The sequence below is a fragment of the Henningerozyma blattae genome, chromosome 3, assembly GCF_000315915.1.
Source record: "Henningerozyma blattae CBS 6284 chromosome 3, complete genome".
Taxonomy (NCBI): Eukaryota; Fungi; Ascomycota; class Saccharomycetes; order Saccharomycetales; family Saccharomycetaceae; genus Henningerozyma; species Henningerozyma blattae.
Window position 1 is genome coordinate 932,827 of NC_020187.1, and position 20,958 is coordinate 953,784.

The 20,958-nt window shown below is 31.9% G+C and overlaps 8 protein-coding genes across 8 annotated transcripts; 3 read left to right on the forward strand and 5 right to left on the reverse strand.

Moving 5' to 3' along the window:
* Positions 1 to 316: 316 nt before the first annotated feature.
* SCD6 (Scd6p) lies at positions 317 to 1,489 on the forward strand (the record flags this gene model as incomplete). The annotated part of the gene is made up of 1 exon (XM_004179660.1): positions 317 to 1,489. One exon carries the CDS (start codon positions 317 to 319, stop codon positions 1,487 to 1,489), a length of 1,173 nt encoding a protein of 390 aa, XP_004179708.1.
* Positions 1,490 to 2,095: 606 nt separating this feature from the next.
* Positions 2,096 to 3,508, reverse strand: TBLA0C03890 (uncharacterized protein; the record flags this gene model as incomplete). Its single annotated transcript, XM_004179661.1, has 1 exon — positions 2,096 to 3,508. One exon carries the CDS (start codon positions 3,506 to 3,508, stop codon positions 2,096 to 2,098), a length of 1,413 nt encoding a protein of 470 aa, XP_004179709.1.
* A 724-nt stretch (positions 3,509 to 4,232) lies between these two features.
* Positions 4,233 to 4,670, forward strand: TBLA0C03900 (40S ribosomal protein uS12; the record flags this gene model as incomplete). Its single annotated transcript, XM_004179662.1, has 1 exon — positions 4,233 to 4,670. The coding sequence occupies one exon, from the start codon at positions 4,233 to 4,235 to the stop codon at positions 4,668 to 4,670; it is 438 nt and encodes a 145-aa protein (XP_004179710.1).
* Positions 4,671 to 5,080: 410 nt separating this feature from the next.
* Positions 5,081 to 6,784, reverse strand: NUP57 (FG-nucleoporin NUP57; the record flags this gene model as incomplete). Its single annotated transcript, XM_004179663.1, has 1 exon — positions 5,081 to 6,784. One exon carries the CDS (start codon positions 6,782 to 6,784, stop codon positions 5,081 to 5,083), a length of 1,704 nt encoding a protein of 567 aa, XP_004179711.1.
* Positions 6,785 to 8,204: 1,420 nt separating this feature from the next.
* TBLA0C03920 (ammonium transporter) lies at positions 8,205 to 9,992 on the reverse strand (the record flags this gene model as incomplete). Its single annotated transcript, XM_004179664.1, has 1 exon — positions 8,205 to 9,992. One exon carries the CDS (start codon positions 9,990 to 9,992, stop codon positions 8,205 to 8,207), a length of 1,788 nt encoding a protein of 595 aa, XP_004179712.1.
* A 2,361-nt stretch (positions 9,993 to 12,353) lies between these two features.
* Positions 12,354 to 13,721, forward strand: TBLA0C03930 (lysophospholipid acyltransferase family protein; the record flags this gene model as incomplete). Its single annotated transcript, XM_004179665.1, has 1 exon — positions 12,354 to 13,721. The coding sequence occupies one exon, from the start codon at positions 12,354 to 12,356 to the stop codon at positions 13,719 to 13,721; it is 1,368 nt and encodes a 455-aa protein (XP_004179713.1).
* Positions 13,722 to 13,992: 271 nt separating this feature from the next.
* Positions 13,993 to 16,212, reverse strand: TBLA0C03940 (uncharacterized protein; the record flags this gene model as incomplete). The annotated part of the gene is made up of 1 exon (XM_004179666.1): positions 13,993 to 16,212. The coding sequence occupies one exon, from the start codon at positions 16,210 to 16,212 to the stop codon at positions 13,993 to 13,995; it is 2,220 nt and encodes a 739-aa protein (XP_004179714.1).
* A 1,300-nt stretch (positions 16,213 to 17,512) lies between these two features.
* PPT1 (protein serine/threonine phosphatase) lies at positions 17,513 to 19,051 on the reverse strand (the record flags this gene model as incomplete). Its single annotated transcript, XM_004179667.1, has 1 exon — positions 17,513 to 19,051. One exon carries the CDS (start codon positions 19,049 to 19,051, stop codon positions 17,513 to 17,515), a length of 1,539 nt encoding a protein of 512 aa, XP_004179715.1.
* Positions 19,052 to 20,958: the final 1,907 nt, after the last annotated feature.

Below are 20,958 nucleotides of genomic sequence, written 5' to 3' on the forward strand. Positions count from 1 at the left end.
ATTTCTTACGAATAAACTCTTTTGTTAAAGTTAGAACGCAAGGCATTGCATTAAGTGTCTATATATATGCTTCACAATTTTGTTGATGATCCAGGTATTCCCTATGTATTGTTTGCATTTCTGAAGTAACCTATACACACGTGCAGGAATCCGTGCACCGCGTTTGCTTGTGAGATTGGGGATTCACGGAAGGCGAGCGAGAACGTTAAACTTGATTAGACCTGAAGTCAGTAGACGAGAACTTATAAAACAATTGGGTGAGCAAGGCATATTAAACTCTAACTGCTTTTCAGTGCTTAGAAAAAGTAACCAAAGGATGTCTCAATATATTGGGAAAACTATTTCTTTAATTTCCACTACTGATAACAGGTATGTCGGTTTATTAGAAGGGATTGACTCTGAGAACAGTACTGTAACCCTAAGAGAGGTTCGTTGCTTTGGTACTGAAGGCCGTAAGAATTGGGGTCCAGAAGAAATCTACCCAAATCCAACAATCTATAATTCTGTAAAATTCAATGGTAATGAAGTCAAGGATTTAAGCATATTGGATATGAAAATTGAAGAAGTTCAACCTGTGATGCCACAGGGAATCTGGGCTCCTCAAGTAATGGCAGAACAAGGCCAGACACTTTCTTCAGCTGCATCTGCTAATTCCAGCCAAGCTACACAACAACCACAACAGCCACAACCCCAAGTACCAGCTGCTATGGCAGGTTATGGTGTTTATGCACCATCTGCTGAAGAAACTGCCTCTGCAGTTAGCGAAACTGCCCAATCCTCCACTGGGAAAAGTAGATCTAATGAATCCGTAAATGATACTCCATCTCAAGGCACAGAATTAGAAGATTCTAATAAAGAAAACAAATCTAGTTTTAGAAAGAATTACTCTGATAATAGAGATCATCATGGTTCTCACCAAAACAATCAACGTTATAACAAAAACAATTCCAACCATAATCATAACACACACCAAAGAGGTGTTGAAATTCCAACTGAAGATTTTGATTTTCAATCAAACAACGCCATTTTTGCTAAAACTGGAGTGCCAGAGCAAAATGAAGAGAGTTCTGAAAAGAAGATTGAAGATTATAAACAAACAGATGCTACTGAACACTGTGAAGATCATGGTTCATTTTATGATAAAAAATCATCTTTCTTTGATACTATCTCCACTTCTGCAGAAGTAAATACTAACATGAGGTGGCAAGAGGAAAAAACATTAAATATGGACACCTTTGGTCAAGCATCTGCAAGACCAAGATATCATCATAGAGGTGGTTACAGGGGTGGTAGAGGCCGTGGTGGTAGAGGTGGCAGAGGCCGTGGTTATAATAATCACAATAACAGAAGTAACAATTATCACAATAATTATAATAATAATAATAATCATTCTAATAATAGCAATGCTAACTATAACAATAGTAATAGAAGAGTTCAAGAGAGCAATAACAGCCAATTCCCACATAATTCTCAAGCTGTCCAATTCTAGATAAAAGTTAAATTTGACTTTATATTTTTATTTTACAAATCAGGTTCTTATTCTACTCGTTTATTTACGATATTTTTTGTTTTTCATACATTAATGGCAAATTACCAGTCACTAATTATATTATAAATTGAATTAATGATTTCATTATATCATAAAAATAAAAATAAAAATAATAAACGCAAGATTAAAAAAAATTGCGTCACCCCACTGATGTTCACAAAAATCAGCTTCTTATAATATCCTAAATTAAATCTTTATTATTTTGTACCATCGATTTATGCACTAAAAAAAAATTAACAGATGCGCTATATTCATTTTCACTTTCTTCCCTTCCACTTAATTTCATTTTTTTATTTTTAATTACGTATCTTTATATAACAATAATGGAAAATCTAATTTGCATTAACATCTGAATATACTTTTAGATTTCCTTTGAGATCACTAGTGTTTGTATATACTTTATATAACTATTTTCTTTTCCTTTACCTTATAATTCATAATGTACTATTTTTTTTTATATATATCCTGAGAAAATTTAACTCTAATAGGTTTTACTATTTTATATTCAATTAAAAGTTATAAAAGTATTTTCTATTAATTATGTTATTATTTATTAATATCGTACAAATGAATACTCTTGTCGGTATATGCAATGATCAATTTATCTTGATCGCGGTTAATATCCATCGATTTCACTATTGAATTGTCATAGATTGTATTTAATTTCCAAGAATCCTGCTTTAATAAATCTACTGCATATAACCCTTCATCATTCCCAACAACCAATCCATTTTGCAAGGATAAGGATTTTAATATGGGCTGAGAATAAGAAGTTTGTGGGATCGTGGTAGCCATATTAATAATAATTTGTTTATAGAAAGTAGAGATGCCTGTAATTGAAGATTGATTACTCTTGATATCTTCTTGGCTACTTATCTTGGGGAGTTTTACTACGATAATACGCATAAAGGGAATATGAGAGGTAGCTAAAGCTACGTAGCCGTTAGTACCGTTCTTTCTGGGTAATACTAGCATATCTCTTATATTGAAAGAATGAGTACTAAATTGTGTATTATTCAATGCGATTTGATAATACAGTTCTAAAGATGGTTTTGTAACATTTATGTCATCAACAGAATAACACAATAGATGAGTGTAATCTGTTCTGGTAATTAAAATAAGAGGCGTTGTTTTATTTTCCTCGTTATTCTGAATTAACCGTAAAGATAAGCACATCGATAGAATTTTAATTTCACCAATTGTATTAATAATATATTTATTTTCAGAGCTTGAAACAGCAAAGATCGAAAGCGTGTGAAGTTTTACGAAATTATCAGCGCCAGCTGTTGCAATATAGCAGATATTGTTTTCTGCATTCACAAAAAATTGAATATGGCTAATTAATCTAGAATGTAATTTAAAGATGGCCTTTTCGATGCTATTAAAATTGGAATCTAATAAATAAAATGATCCATCAATACCACATGCATAATTTAAATTCTTCCAAGGTATTGAACCACACAGCTTGATAATACTCTTTGGTTTAGTTGGAGATTCTACAAATTTAACTGTCTGTAAATTTGCATCTTTAATGACAAGTTGTTTATTTGATGTGGATAGTATTGGCTGACTGTTTTCTGAAAACGTAGCATTAATTGTTAGTGTTTCTAAAATTGAGCCCTTATTTATCTCTGAAAATTTTAAATTATGATCCCAAGATGGTAAAATACCAGCATATTTAATCGTAATCGATTCCGGTTCATCTTTGTTCTTGTCATTATTGATTGAAAGAGTTTGTAACTTTTCATGAATCATATACTCATTATATTGAACTCTGTCACTAATGATACTCTCTAAATCTTCATAGATAAGGCCATCGGATTCGTTATTATCCAATATCGTTCTCGGTAAGAACGACTCAGTTAGAAAGTGTTTCAATGTCGTTGTGTAACCATTCTTTTTCAAAAACTGAGCCACAAGAACTTTTGTCAAGTCAGTTACTGTTGATGTATCAGCCATAGTATTTATGGTATTCAATTTGAGTTTAATAAATGAGATGGTATCTTCATTCTCAAATCAAATTATTAAAGGTTCCTAGCTCCAAACACTTTTACCTTTATTACTGTTGGACTAAAAAAAAAAACCAGAAATGTAAACAAAAAATACGCTATCTAGGGAATCGGAATTTTTCCATATTTTTATTGACAAATTATTAATTTCCCGAAAAAGAAATTTCAAAGTCTGTTAAACACCCCAACACCACCCGACTTCTAATTTTTCTTCAAAACATTCTCGGCAATATTTTATATTTTTCTACATTCTCCTGAAATTCCACGTGACAAATTCTAGTCCGAACAAGTTTTCTAGGATGGCTAGCTAGTGAGAAAAATGCCCTTCTAGCTTCCTTCTAGCTTCCTTCTAGCTTCCTTCTAGCTTCCTTCTAGCTAATACCCCTTCTTGGAAGGAAGACTCTTGCTAGGAAACAGGCCTGTCCTTCTAGCAGTTTCTTGTAGGCAGGTGCTACGTGGTTTCTCTATGGCTGCCCACTCACAGTTGAAACTTTCATCCCAAATGTAGTTTCTTACGGCCGATGTCTGGTGGAGCAGCTAACAGATAGAGCATCTGGATAATATACATATCAAGCTATAGGTAATAGAAAAATTTCAAATTTAAAAACGGCGTTTATTGTATATCTTGATTATACTTTCATTAGTTAAGGAAGCATAGCAAATAATAACTAAAGATGGGTAAGGGTAAGCCAAGAGGTTTGAATTCCGCTAGAAAGTTGCGTGTCCACAGAAGAAATAACCGTTGGGCTGAAAACACTATAAAAAGAGATTATTGGGTACTGCTTTCAAGTCCTCTCCAATTTGGTGGTTCTTCTCACGCTAAAGGTATTGTTTTGGAAAAGTTAGGTATTGAATCTAAACAACCAAACTCTGCTATCAGAAAGTGTGTCAGAGTTCAATTGATTAAGAACGGTAAGAGAGTTACTGCTTTCGTTCCAAATGATGGTTGTTTGAACTACGTCGATGAAAATGACGAAGTTTTATTGGCTGGTTTCGGTAGAAAAGGTAAGGCTAAGGGTGATATTCCAGGTGTCAGATTCAAGGTCGTCAAGGTCTCTGGTGTCTCCTTATTGGCTTTATGGAAGGAAAAGAAAGAAAAGCCAAGATCATAAGTTATGAACCAGAAAAAATTATATTATATATTTTATCTACTCTACATACTTACGTACGCACACTAATTTTTCATTAAAAAAAATATTGAATTTCATTATAATATATTTCAATAATTTAATCAATTTATTCAACCCTATGTAATTACAAGTAAAGTAGTAATATCTTAAATTCCCACTTTTAAGCGCCCAATATTTAATATGCCCGTTGAAAAGGTGTTAATAATTATACATTAAATAAAATATGAAATTGTATATAAAAATATATACGGTATTGTGGAAAAATTAAGGGACATTCTACGTATACTAATGAATACTTGTGTAAAAAAATGTCCGAAAAAACAATATGCAGTCGAATAAAAAATATGCTCATCACTAGAAATAGAAGTTAACGTAAGGTGAGTTTTTTACTCTTACCTTAGATTATCTATGTAAGCTTTATCCTTGTCTAGTACCTCATTTAAATATATAATACCACGCTGTTGGTTACTTAAAATTGTAGCGATCTTATCCGCACGGTCTTCCACTTCCTCATCAACCCCTCTCACGCTTTCTCCATTAGTGTCCTTAGATTTAGTGTTTGCCGTTTGTTTGTTCTTAAGAGGCCTGGAAGTGGAGTTCCCACCATTTTCACTTATAATGACCAAGGTGCTATCTAATTGGTCTGATATAGCCTTAGTACGCTCTTTCAAAACTGCTAGTCTTGCCCATAATTCATTTGTTTTACCCAACCCTGCTGGATCTCTACTGCGGTCTAGTAAAGTTTGAAATTGAGTCCATAATTTTTCTTCAGAGATGCTCAAAGGTAGGCCCCTACTTTTTAAAATTGCTATTTGACTACCTAATCTCAATATTCTTCTTTCAATTTCAATATTTCTTGATTGAGCTTTCAAAATTCTTGCAGCAGTATCTAATTCATGCTTTTGTTGTAATTGTGTTGTCTTTTCCAATAATTGATTTAAAATTGTACGGCATTGGGCGACATTTTCTCTCTGTAATTGATTTCTTTTATTTAAGTCTTCAAAACCTAGAATTTGAATTGGAATAAAATTATTAGTCTTTGGTTTACCTTCTAAAGCTTGATTCCATTCTTCTTGTGAAACATTTGGTGGTTTATTATACAATAATGCTTCGGTCTCAGTTACTTTGTTATAAACAAAAGATCTTAATTTTAATTTACTTGAAGTTGGATCCCAAGATTCTTTACACTTGATCAATTGCTCTTGAATTTGTTGAGCATAATTTGAATGTTGTTGTTGTGCTAATTGTTGTTGTACCAATTGTCTTTGCTGTTGTTGTGCAACCAAACTATTCTGTTGCTGTTGTTGCTGTAAAATGTTTTGTGAACCTTGTTGATTTGACCAGGCGAAGGAAGGCTTCGAAGATGATACAGTATTTCCGTCAAATAAAGAGGGTTGTTGTTGTTGTTGTGGCTGTTGTGGCTGTTGTTGTTGGCCAAATAGTCCAGTATTGCCCCCCAGTGTAGACGTATTTTGAGTAGAACTTCCAAAAAGACCTCCACCTGTTGTAGTTGCTGGTTTGTTACCGAATAAACCTCCCGAGCTAAATCCTCCTGTCGAATTATTCTGGGTTGAGCCAAATAATCCACCACCTCCTAATGTAGAAGATGTTGTAGTAGCACCTCCAATTGTTGGTTTACTGCCGAACAATGAATTAGATGTGTTTGTTTGTTGAGATGTGTTTGAATTGCCAAACAAACTGTTAGATGTTGTTGGTTGTTGAGTTGTAGTTGAAGTACCAAGAGTTGAACCTAAAGGTTTGTTACCAAATAATCCGCCACTTACGTTTGTTGTATTTGATTGGGATCCAAATAAGCCACCGCCTGTGTTTGACGTGTTTGCTTGAGATCCAAATAGGCCACCGCTTGTGTTAGTTGTATTTGTTTGATTTTGAGCACCAAATAGAGAATTGCTTGGAGCAGAGTTATTATTTATAGCATTATTACTATTGCCACCAAATGAAAATGTATTATTATTAGATGCGGTATTATTTTGTTGTTGATTATTTGATTGGCCAAATGAAAAAGTTGATGAGCCCGCTGGTTTTGCACCAAATATACTATTGGATTGAGATGCTGTATTTGCTTGGCCAAACATGGTATAATGCAAATTGCTGAAAGAATGAAAGGAAGTGTGATCTATAAATTAGATTATTGACATTAGAGTATTTTGTATAAAAAAGGTTTGATGACGTTCATTTTTCATTACTATGTTTTTTTTTTAAGACTTTACGAAGCTTTGCAGATTAACGCGGTATCTCAAAAACTTTTTGAAAATGTTCCGTTCAAAATGATACACAGCATCTAATAAAAAATTTGATTGGCAAATAAAATGTTGTTAAAATATATAAATAATATATCGATATATACGTATAAATGTAAATAATAGGAATTTACAGTTAGTACCTTATTGCTGTCTGTATCAGAAGTCAGTGAGGTTTTAAATAGAAAAGTAATATATTATTTTCTTTTCACTCTATTAATAGTTATTTGACTATGTTGCTCAGACATCAATGCTGTACGTACTGTAAAATCCTTTATATTACATCAGCTTGCCACCTGGCTAATGTGATAGCTTACCAGGCCAACATGAGCCTATATTGACTTTTTTTTATGGGTAAATAACCTTGATATATGGTTTCTAAGATATGTTACGGTATTTTATCATCGTTGTTGTTACTCGGTTTAAATGGCAAAAAAATTTTCCGTTACTTTAAATAATTATGAAAAAGTTTTATTTAGTCCGGAAAAAAATTGTAGGAAAAAGTATTTTATACGATAATTAAAACCAGAGAAATAAATATTAGATGACTGTAACTCTGGAGTAGTGATAGTAAAATGTTTTTTTCTCTTAAAAAAGCTTGGCTTTACAACCTTTGATCTGTACAATTTGCTATTCACATTATATCTTGTTAACAAAAGATCGTAGTTTAAGGTCTATAAGTCTTTTTTAAGTAATTGGGACTGTATTACGACAGCGTCTCTAGTAAAAACAAAAAAAATAGATATATATATATATAAAGGGAGCGATAATTTGTAAGATTTATTGTATTCTTAATATTATATACGATGAAAATTAATGGTAAAGAGAGCATTTATTTTTAATGGTGAATAAGTTTATATAAAAGAAGATAAGAATACTAAATATTTGAAATAAAGAAAATAATATGAATTATAACCATTTGTAACTAAACTTAATGGCATCATAGAGAAACAAATGAAATTAATGTACAATGAATATGAGTAAAATTAGTAATAATAAAGTTCTTTAAGACAGAAAAAAAGGGGGAGAAAAAAATACAAGGAAAAAAAATTAAAAGAGTATTATTATTACTTGTTCAAGATAAGTCGGTAAGTTGGACTTAGTAGATGCATATGAATGTATTAAAATTGAAAGAATAATGCAGCAATTTTAATTTTAAGAATTTGGAAATATATCTTCTTTTTTTGTTGTTTTTGTGGTGGTGGTTTGAATGTCTAATAGTTAAATGAATGGTATTAATAAAGAGAAAGATGGATTAAACTTCTTGTAATTCGATCTCTTGAGCATTTTCAGTAGGATCTGAGGTATGGATGTTTGCGAGATCGGCTGACTCTGAAGGGTGGATATCTTGCAAGATTTCATTTGACTTACGGTTTGAATGTGAAATAATATTTGAATTGGGTACTTCCATTGAAGTACTGTCGGGCATTTCATTTGAAGTACGACTTGATTGTTTGGTATGGTGATAACTATGATGGTGGGAATGAGCTCTTGAATGAGAACGCGAATGTGAATGGTTATGGTGGTGGCGATGAGAATGATGAGGAGTAAAAGATTCAGGAGAGGAAGCAGTATCTGATTCAATTGTGGTGGAATCGTCATCATCTTCATCTGTTGATTTAGGGGTATATGTATTTGAAGTGGTGGATTCATCTACTTCTTCGTCATCGTCTTCTTCGTCTTCATTTTCATCATTTCTATGATCCCAATAATAATCGTTATCTACCCCCCATTGGTAATAATCTCTTCTCACTTCTACATAATCATAGGCGAATTCACCGATTTGATCTTCATCTAGACCATTTCTTTCAGCTTCTTCATCGACTCTCAATTGTAAACCGGGTATCTTATCAATAACAATACATAATACAGCGGTACAAGCAGCACAATATCCAGCTACTGCACCGATATATGCAATTTGTTTATAAATCTGTTTCCAATTATGGGAGATCCAACCACCATGATGATAGGTGGTTCCATCAAGACCAATGACCCAATCTGCACCAAAGATTGCATTAAATAATAAACCAATGACACCGGCTATACCGTGTTCTGCTAACAAATCAAGTGCATCGTCGACTTTCAAATAGTATTTAATCTTGGTGGCAAAATTACAAACTACACCTGCCACTACACCTTGTACGATAGAACCATATAATGGAATACATCCGGAAGAAGGTGTTGCCGCAACAAGACCACAGATCAATCCTGAACATAGACCTACAGTGGACCATTTTCTTTCTAATCGGAAATCGATCAAACACCAAACAATACCACCCATAGCAGCACTTAAGTTAGTGTTCATGAATGCATAGACGGATCTCAGATTGGGAGCTAATGAAGTACCCCCATTGAACAAGAGCCAACCGAACCAAAGAATACCTGTTCCCAACGTAACCATGGAAACATTATGCGGTCTGAAATTGATCAATAGGTTTTCCTTTCTTCTACCCAAGAAGTACGAATAGACAAACCCAGCTACAGCACTGACAATTTCCACGGGACCACCCCCAGCCCAATCAAGGACCCCCCATCTATAACACCAACCACCTGGAGCCCAAATCCAGTAAGTGATTGGGCAATATACAGCAGTTGCAAAGAAAAACAAAAACAACATATGAGGCAAGAGACGACCTCTTTCTGCAGTGGCACCTGCCACAATACTTAAAGTGACACAAAGAAACATCATTTGGAAAATGGCAAAGGCCAATTCAGGATATGATCCATCGCTAGCTGTAGTCATCTTGGTCCCATAGACGTTTCTGAACCCGAAGGAGTCCAAGTTACCGATGAACTTATTATCAGGAGCACTAAGGGAGAATGCTAGAGAGTAACCCCAGAAATACCATTGGATCATCCCTACCACTGTGGCCATCAAGACAACCCAGATCAAAGCTAGGGCAGATTTTCTACGGGCCAAGCCGGAGTATAGAAACCCTAACCCTGGGATCATGAAAAAGACACAAGCAGAGCACAGCAGGATGAAAGAGACTGAGGCATTATCATACGTTTGAGGCCACAACGCATGTTTGTGGTTATACATCGTGTATTGTGAATGTTGATGTATTTATGTATGTTGATATTTTTGTGCTTATGAAGGGTAATGTCGGTATGAATGTGAAATGTGAATGTATATTATTATTATTATTATTATTATGTTGATTTTGATTTTGATTTTTTTCGTTATCCCTATCGCGAAGAATTTTATAGATTGTTGTTTTATAAATGATAAGCCCTTTGATTAGATCTCGAGTGGTATGTCTGACCTTTTATCTGGAACAGCTGCTCTATCTCTCTTCTTTATCTTGTAGTCTGTCAATCTTGTAAGAAGGAATCGGTAGTGACAGAACTGATATCGCAGAGTATATAAATAAAGGATCGACAGGAACCAACAAGCAAAATAGTTTTTAGACCAATGAAAAAAATAAATGTAAAGGTAAAAGTCAAAAAGAAAAAAAATATTAAATAAAACCGTATACATATTACACTAGAATAGAATATAAAGACAAGGAACAGCAAGAAATAATTCAGAGATGACGAAATTATTTTTTTTTTTTTTTTTTTTTCATATCAAGTTCAATTTAAGAGATGTAAATGGCACTTTTTGTTTGTATCTATGCTTGTATAATTACTAGTTTGCAATATTTTTCATGTGTAAGTAATCAGCCTGGAATGAGTAGTACTAAAATTGGACACATATTGAGTTCTATTGTTGTGGTTGTTGTTATACTATAGATTAGGAGTTTTGATGCCCAAAGCCATCGCCCTGTTTTTGATAAGGCATCTGAATGGAAAAAAAGGTCTAAAACAGCAAGATAATAGATAACAGATAATGCGAGCGATGCCGGTGTCAAACAATTAAAGGGTAGGAAAAACAGCTGTAGAGAAGGGCCCGTAGCGAGCCGACACAGAGGGTCCCGCAGCACCAAATTGGGACACGGAGTCCTACGAGTCAACCGGGCGATAAGCTATCGGTGGTGTACGGGTGGTTTCGATGTGGTGTATGGATGGATTATGGTGGTGCACGGGTTATAAAGCGTGGTGTCAGGGTGGCCGGGACCGGCATAGGGTTGTGCTGTTTTAGGGCTTACTGGTGGAGCAACCCTGGGTTCTTGCCGTGGCGAGTCAGCATCTGTTAATACATTTGTGGATGGATAGAGTGAAAGAGAGACAAGTGTTTATCACATAGCAAACATACTCATTAAAGTCATACGGTAATAGCTATTGCGAATGGAATACGGTGCATAATTCCTGTTAGCATCCATGTACCGGTGGGGGGGTCGCATGGTAATCCAGGTTTGTCAACTTCATATATGTCGAAGAAGAGAGATAAAAAAACGCGTCTTCGAATTGTTCCATTACATTTTCCCACTCAGCGAAGGAATCAAATGGTTCACTAATAATGAAATCCATTTGCAATGTACGTTTCTGTTTATCAGACTCTTCCAAGATTTCTAGCACATCATTCGTATCATGATACTCTGTTTGATAAAATTTTTGGCACCGTTCTTGATTCTGTTCTGCGGTTAAATTTTTGCTATCATATCCATTCAAATATAGGCCTTCATTCCCTTCATGATAATATTCGAATTCGGTCCCACCCATATATTCATCTAATTTGACAAAATCCTCTTCAGTATAAACTCTTGTGGCATTACCATTTTTCTTCTTATTCTTATTACTCTTATGTCTAGTAATTTCAAAAATTGCTCAACCCGTTGTCTTTCAACAAATGCAATTTTAAATGAAAAAAAATATTTTTTTTATATATTTTTATTATTTATCTGCCTACCCCTTTCATTGCCCATGGATTTTTCATTATTTTTTTTTATTATTACAGTTCAAGTGGGGTAATTATCAAAGTTAGCGTTCCATATTAAAATATGATATTTTATATTAGAACATGCTCTTATTTACTCGATGATGTTTTTATTATACAACTCCAAGTTCGTATGTTTCGTTTCCTAAAGCAGAAAAAGAAATGTGTAAACTATACAGAATGTTAATACACCCCGCACTTAATTTTTCCTTTTCCTTTTCGCTACGTCATTTTCTCTACATTCCTAGGTGTATAACGATCTTTTTTTATTTCCCAAAAGGGTTCCGCTAGAATTTTCTGAATTTCGGTATTTTTCTACGATTGCATAAGCCTTATTGACAAAAAAGAAATGTAATCACGAAAATCTATTGATTGATTATCTTATAATAGTTTTTTGTTTAATTTGTTTTGTTTTTTTCTATATATATATAAATATACAAGGAAATGCAAATTTAAAGGCACATAGATTTTTCTGTCAAGCATTTATTTGATGCACATATAAAAGCACAAACATTCATACACGTACTTTTTTTTCTGTCGATCGCTTAATCAATGCAAGAAGAAAAATCATTCAAGACACAGGCAATGAATGGGTCTTTTAAGAAAGTCTTCGAGAGAGGTGATGCTTTTTTAAACCTAAAACCAAGAAGAAATCCATTCTGGAGATTGGCAGGTCTTTTAATCTGTCTATTTACAGTATTGGTTCAAAGATTTATTATGACATTTTTTTACAAAGTTAAACTAAATAATGAGGATAGATTCGGTAAAGCTTTAGAAAGGGCAAGAAAGGAAAATAGAGGTATCATTACCATTATGAATCATATGTCCATGGTCGATGAACCTGCTGTTTGGGCTGCTTTGCCTTTGAAAAATTATTATTGCATGGATCGTGTTAGATGGTGTTTAGGCGCTGATAACGTTTTATTCAGTACAAAATTCACAGATTTTTTCTTTTCTGCTGGTCAAGTCTTATCAACAAAAAGATTTGGTGGCACAATCTTCCAAGGAAGTATTGATGCTGCCATTAGATTGTTATCACCAGATGAGGATGTTCGTCAAATGGAGAATGAAAGTGACACTAAGAATTATGTTCCACCAATCCCAAGAAATATGCCTGCTTGGGTCCATGTTTATCCAGAAGGGTTTGTATTGCAACTACATAAACCACATTCAAATTCAATGAGATATTTCCACTGGGGGGTCTCGAGATTAATTTTGGAATCCACGAAGCCTCCTATTATTTTACCTCTATTTTCTACCGGGTTTGAAAAATATGCTCCTGAGCCAGAAGGTCCAACAACTTTTAAAGATTTTTTACCTCAAAATTTAGGTTCTGAAATTAATGTCACTGTAGGTAATCCAATTGATGATTCTATTATTGAATCATACAGAGAAAAATGGCAACACTTGTGTAATGATAACTTACCATTAAATAAAAATTCATCTCAGCAAGATTTAACTGATGAATTAAAATATGGGAAATCTGCAGAAGCCTTACGTAGTGATTTGGCTTCATTCTTAAGAACTAAAGTCGCAGAAATACGTCATAAGGATAGAGGACTCCCATTGGAAGATGAAAGGTTTAAGCAAGTATCTTGGTGGGAACATTTTACAAAGACAAATGGGAAATCAGCACCTGATGTCAAATTAATAGGTTATAATTGGGCTAATAGAAAATTACAATCACATTTACCTGATTATGATTATGATGACTCCCAACATATTACAGAAGAAGAACAAAATATATTAAATGGATCTGTTCCAATTGATAATTTTTCTTCAATTAGATTCTCAGATGTTAGAGTTAATTCAAAGAAATCAAAGAAAATCTCTAATAATCCAGTTACTTTACATACAATATCCAATGATAATAATGCTGCTGTATCTTCAGGGGTCTCTCATTCGGCTACTACAACTACTACAACTACTGTATTAACTGAAGTAGAGCAATAGTAACTATTTACTAGTCTTTTTTTTCTTATTTTTTCGAGTAAATTTATTAACTAGGATGTCAAATGGACATGTACATTAATACCTACTGTATATCTAATGCATATTTACTTTATTTTTATATTCATTTATGTATATTATAATTAAGCACCTTCTAAAAAAGTTTTTTTTTTATTTTTTCCTTAATGGCCCTCTAATTTATATGTAATAGATTTTTTATATTGAAAAAAAAAATATGTGAATAAAAAAAAGACTTGTGGGATATAGAAATATTTTATTCAGCTTTGGTATTGTTTACCTTAGTTGCAAATCTTAATGAGTTAATCGTTTCATTTAAATGTGCTTCATTAGATGAAACATTCACAAACATTAACGTTTTAGAATCCCCTATCAATGAGTACTTTAAAAGATATGTAAGTTTAGAATTTCGAAATGGTATATGTCTTGTCTTTTGCAGATCGTTAGAATTCAAATGATTCTTATTTCCTCTATTTAAGGCATGAATAACATCACCTAAGCAACTTAATGATTTATTAATGCTCTGAGTTTCTTTTAACCTGTCCCCCTGAACTTTTGAAAAGTTGATTCTTTCTGAACCAGCTAAATCCACTAAATTCAATTTACTTATACATTTTTCATTTGTTTTATGATTGTAACCTTCTAAATATATAATGAAGATCCCATGTGATCTTGACGAATGTGAATTTAATCCGGTAGAAGATGTCATTCTTTTAATTTTAGATTTATTTATTAGCCCAATAGTATCAGATATATTTTCTATTTTAAATCGTTTAATGTTTGTTACATATGTTATTTTGGATTGATCATCGTGTCTAATTTCATGTGAGATGGAATCTTTTGTTGGACCATTATCACGGAATAAGTCAATAATGTTTTCATTATATAATTCGATAAACTCACACGACACGTTATATTCCCAACCATTTTTCTTTAAAGAATCCATAGAATTAAAAATATATTTAATAGTCATCGGTATAACACCATCATTTGGATTCAGCATAGTATATGTCTTACCTGAACCTGTTTGTCCATAAGCAAATATGCAAACGTTATATCCATCCAAGGCACTTTGGATCAATTGTTCAATCTCATTAAATACTTCAGAATTCCCCTCATCTTGTTTAAAAACATGGTCAAATTCAAAAGAATAAGTTGCATTATTGTTGGAATCCAATTTCTTGACCTTAATGGTTTGTGTTCCCTTTGTTTGATCGAAATTTTGAACTTCAAGAATATTTTTATCTTCTGGAATTTCAATTGAAAAGTGTGAAGTTTGTGGTGAATTAGTAATTTTTTTTAAAGGAGGTCTTACTCTACAATATACTCGTATATTACCACGTAATTCTTGAAACTGATTATGAATTATTCTCCTATTGGTATCATTTTCAATTATTAATTTAGATAATATTTTTCTTTTTTCATTTTCATCTTCAATTAATTTCAATTGAGTTTCATTCTCATTTTTTAAATCTAATAGTTTCTTTTGAATAGAAGAGATGTGTTCGATTAGGTTTTCCTTTTCCTTTAGAACATCACTTAGTTCAGAATCTAAATTATTATTATTTTCAATTTGTAATTGAAGTTCCTTTCTTTTATTACTACAATCTGGTTCTAACTGTTTCTTGATATTTTCAGATAATTTATAAATTTCTTTGGTTAAACCATTATTTTCTTTTGTCTTTTCATTATATTGAGTTTGGTTTTCCTTTAGCCAGTCGATGTTAGATTTAGACTGGTTATTATCTACTTTTCTTAATTCAGAGTTCAAATTCTTTTCATTATTAATAATATCTTTGGAAATTACTGATAATTTTTCGTTAATATCTTTTTTTTGGTTACCAAAACTTTCTAACTTGGAAAATTTCGTTGATTCATATTTTTTTTTATATTGTCTAATAATAGATGATAATTCATTATCATGAGTAGATTTCAATTGATTTATTTCCAAATGATGGTTATCAACGATATTTTTCTCCTTTAATATTTTTATTTCATTTAGTTCTTTTAACTGATTCTCTTTGGATTTAACCTTTTCCACAAATACAGAATTATTACTACTTAAAGAATCTAATTTAAATTTTAATGACAATATTTCGTTTTCTAATAGCGAATTTTTATTGCTCAAATTATCTCTTACAGATTGATGATTGTTAACATCACTTTGTAATGACTTCAATTGAAGACTATATTCCTTATAAAATGAGCTTAATTCAGCAGTCTGGTGTGAACTACTTGATCTTTGTTGTCTGTGAAAATCTACATTTTCCTTATTATTATTTATAGATGATATTGAAGCTAATAGCTCTTCACGACGAGGTGGCGTAGACGCTACACGTTTCTTATAATACCTTGGTGGTGTTAAATTAGCCTTTGGAGATGGAATATTGCTTCTACTTGCAACTTTCTTTGTTGGGGTTGTTGGACCACTAACACCACTGCTTGGGTATCTATAATCTTTAGGTAAATCACTCATATGAATTAAATAGTTGCATTAACTCAATCAATCTGAAATATTATTTTACTGTGATTGCCTTGTTGATGGTCTTCTTACAATGTAGTTTTCAGATAATTGTAGTTATCTTCGTGACGATAGTAACATAGAAAAATAAACTATGGGATCTCTATATAGCTTGATTCAATACAGAACTTTTTTAAAATAAAGTTGTTTTTTTTATTTCTACTTTTCTTTTCTTGATTTCCTTCAAGGCGTGTTTTGGGTTTGTTTGAAGATGGTTTGGCGTTTCTCTTGCTCAAACCGAGATGGTGCGATCTGATAGCGCAGCTCAGCGGGTATGTACATTGGAGAATTTGAGTAAGATTGTATAAAAAATGTATGAAGTAAAACTATTAGCTTTAGTTACTAATTCTTTAAAAATTTCTGAATTTTAGCTTAATATTGTAATTATTTGATCAAGAAAAATGGAACTATATATAAAAGCTTCAAGCTTGATATATTAAGGTTGAAGATGTAAGAATGAAACAATACTCAATTCCAAAAGAGATAGCACTTACAGGTAAACATTAATTATATACCACAGATAAAATATATTCAATAAATATCGAAGATATTTTTACTTTTAAAAACTTAGCAGTATATACATCTATAATTAAATTTCATTATTCCTCGAGTAAAATTTTATTATGAAATATAATGTCATGTAATTGAAGTATTATCTTCCTTAAATAGATACAGTTGTCAACTATGGTTTTTATTTATTATATGTTTAAGCTTTAAGATATGATATTGTTCATTGTTTAGTAACATGTCAAAATAAGATAAGTTTTCCATTTATATTTTGACCCTTTATCCCCTCTTAAGAGAGGTGAGTTTGCTTTGCTTTACAAAATTCGTTACTTGCATTTTTTTTATTTATTTTACTTGCTATGCAAGAGTTTTCTATTTAACTTAGAATTATAAGTAACTTCTTGTATTTGTAGAATACAAATGATATCATACAAAAGACCAAAAAAATATTATATCTGTAATTGATAATTTTTTAAATATGCTATAAATATATGTAAAACAGAGTCAATATAGTACTAAATAGATAGTATGAAAAGGTATTAATATTTGCTTATAACGCTTCTTGTTGTTAAGGGATCGAGGTATCTTTAAATAGTTTTGCTTAGTCTCCCCTTTAATGATTAAAACTTAGCTTTATTGCCTAATATTTCACAAAGAGTGGATTTTCCATCAATTATATTAAACGAAATAACATAGTACAAATACCGTTATATTTACAAATACAATAAAAGAATGTTAAAACAACAGTTTAGAAGCCAAGGCCACCGTTCGAATAAGCCATTGGTTTAATATCTGGATGTTTGGAAGCACCAAAGGTTTCGACGATCAGATTTTCATCATCGTTACCATTTTGTAATAGTATACCATTTTTTGGTACAACATGAATAATACCACCCAAGTTACCTTGTGAATCACAATAATGAGGAGCACTGAAAACTGTTACTAATTTATCGTTGTGCTCAAATTGAACACCCCCCATACGTACTTCATGAGATCTAAAGATCTTACGTAATTTATTTCTTTTCAAATAATCAGCAGTAATGTCTGGACCAAATGCAAAACCCAACCCACGTTGAGATGGGCCAAATCCGTCAGTAATTTGTGGATCAGACCACAATAATTCCATAAATAGCCCTTCTCTTGGAGGTTGAGCGAATCTATCAATTTTTTTAATATCCTCCAGAGTAGAATCAATATTACTTGGCAAACCACCATGCATTACCAGATAATCATTATTAATAACCGTAGCTAGAGGTAATGCTTCGAAACTTTGAGAAAACAAATCAAATATACGTTTGGAATATTTATATTTACATTCATCTTCAAAGCCGTAAATTTTATTCATATTATCAGTCTCATGATTACCTCTATTCAAATAGAAATTTTTTGGATACAAAATCTTTAATGAATAAAATAATAATGCAACTTCACATGACCATGAACCACGATCAACAAAATCACCATTAAATAAATAGGTATGGTCTAAGCTGACTTTACCATACTTCTTAAAGATGTTTAAAACATCGAAAAATTGACCGTGTGTATCACCACAAACAGAAATTTTCTTTTCTGGAGTTTCAACATTAGATAACTCCACTAACGATGGCTCTTCTCTAAACAATCTAGCAGCGTGTGAAATAATAGAGGCAGCATATTTTTTTGGCATTGTATGACTCTTGATGAAATATTCTTCGACCATTGTCCCAATAAATTCTTCAGACATATTTGTGACTTCTGCACCTGCAGGTTTGCCATTCTTATCTGTTAATTGCTTAATATCTAATTTTGGCCCAGTCCAGTTGGTTAAATCAGCATTAGAATCAAAAGTTTCTAAATTTAGAGTTAAATAAAGATTAACCTTCTGCTGTTCTTCACCACCTATGGCTTTCTTAAATCTTTCTTCACGAATAAATTTTTCACATACGTCTAAGCCTCTCTTAGCAGTTGCATCATTTGGTTTAGAAGCTAAAACAATTTTCAAATCCTTCTGTGCATTTTTAAACTCTAATAGCCCAATATATGACATACCACGTCTGTGATAAGCTTTAATATTTTTTGGGTCTATCTCTAACGCCTTATCACAATCATTGATACCGCTTTGAAAATTATCCATTTTCAAATGGCCCATAGCCCTGTTTGAAAAATAAATTGAAACAGTATCATCTAACTTAATAGCTTCAGTATATAATTCAATGGCACCTGGGTAGTCCTGGGTTTTGATGGCATCATTGCCTCGGTTCTTAAATTCTAAGGCTTTGGCAGCATCAGCAGCAGAAGGTTTTGTCATATTCAAATAACAGGAAGGCCTGATAAATTTATAATTTAAGATAAGACAGAAGAATAAGCGCTAACTTTAACAAGCATGCATACTATTGAGGTTGAAAAATTTAAAAGAATATTTCTTACAGCCATTAATTTGTAGTACACTTGTTTTTTTTTCCGATGACCTACTACGATCTCAGGAATAAAAATGTTGATGTACGTAAGCCGAAGTAGCCAGAAAGAATAATGTCATGAAAAGTATATAAAAAAGAATCACAAATACCTTTAATCTGTGAAACGTCATTATCCCTATGGTAAAATATCTTCTTCTAAAAGATTGATTTGTTCACTTGAGATATTTTCAAGAAGTAAATAAAATATAGGAAAAAATAAATACTAGGTTTGAGTCTCAAAAACTTGGTGTCACAAAATCATAACTTAGTTATTATGTCAAATTTATCAATGCATGATATTAGATAATTATTTGTCTCCATTTTTGTATTACAAGAATCTTATAATAAGACATATCTTAAACGAACTCGCTCGTATTGTAGTGGTAGCTTTATCTAGGCCACTAAAAGGTTTCTCAATATAGTTACATATTCAGCTCGAACTAATCCCATGCGATTTGCCTCTAAAATACTCAGGTAAAAATTAAAAAAAAAGTAATAGCATAGTAACCTAATTTTTGGCTTCTGGAAGCAATAATTTTATAGAAGTTTTTTATTTTTCTCAACGAAACATTGAACACTGAATTAGCTCAGAAGTGAGCGTATTCAATCTACGAATGTTTAATAATTGCTGAATTTGAAAATGTTACCAAAATCTTTTTCCTAGTTTTTCTATTGGAATAAATTGTGTTTGAGTACGTTATAATATATAGAATAAGTACAGGTAACAAAGCGCAGCATATATAATGCTTAAATAGAAATTAGTGACTTCTTATAGGACTTCACTCCGCTTTTTTTATTATGAATTTTGTGCAGTCATAACTAATTCAGTTCGGTAGCAAGCGAACAATCATTCACTTAGGTCATTTATATTGTGCTGAATGAGATTGAAAAATAATTATAGAGTTTTCACAAATAAACTAGATAAATTAGACTTTTTTAGTACCATTTTTATGCAATATATAGCTATAGTATTTTGAGAACAGAAATGACATTGATTTACATTTAATACTATAATATTTTTTCACTACCAACTTTCAAGATATAAAGAAATGAAAAATAATATTTTAATGATTTTGAATTTACTGAATATGACGGCCCAGGCTCGTCCTTGTAAAAGTTGCGATATTCCTAACTATTATATAAATTTATCGGAAGTATAAGTCGTATTAACACTGGAGTCCGACAATAGTTACAGGGTAATTCTGTTGTTAATAGTAAAGTTATATTATAGAAACCCCCTACCCTTCTAAGTAGGAAAAAAATATACTAAAATTAATATAAAAAATACGAACTTATAAATCAAATTAATGTATACTATTTATACGTTTTATTTTGGAACATGAAGACTTAATTCATAACTAATATCAGATGGAACAATTTTCATTTAGGATACCTGTTTAGTATATCATGCGATTTACAACAAGAGAATATTACGATACATCAAGTATTTTAAAAGTAAATCATATCAAAAAAGTATTACTCCGTTAGTTAATTTTAAAGTGTATGAATTATCCAATTGGAATTTTACTACTAGTATTGTTTGAAAACTATACCCTTCTTCTATCCTGAACAAGTAATTATTCCTTGCTTACATATAAGGATCTGTTATATCTAGTAACATTAATCTTCAACATAAATATTTAAGTAAATCTATCATTGAATGTTTTATTTTTAGTACAGAGTATAAAGAAAGTATCGTTTAATAAGTATTGTTTTATAATAACTAAAGGGGCCAGGAATACTTGTTTATGTTTGAAAA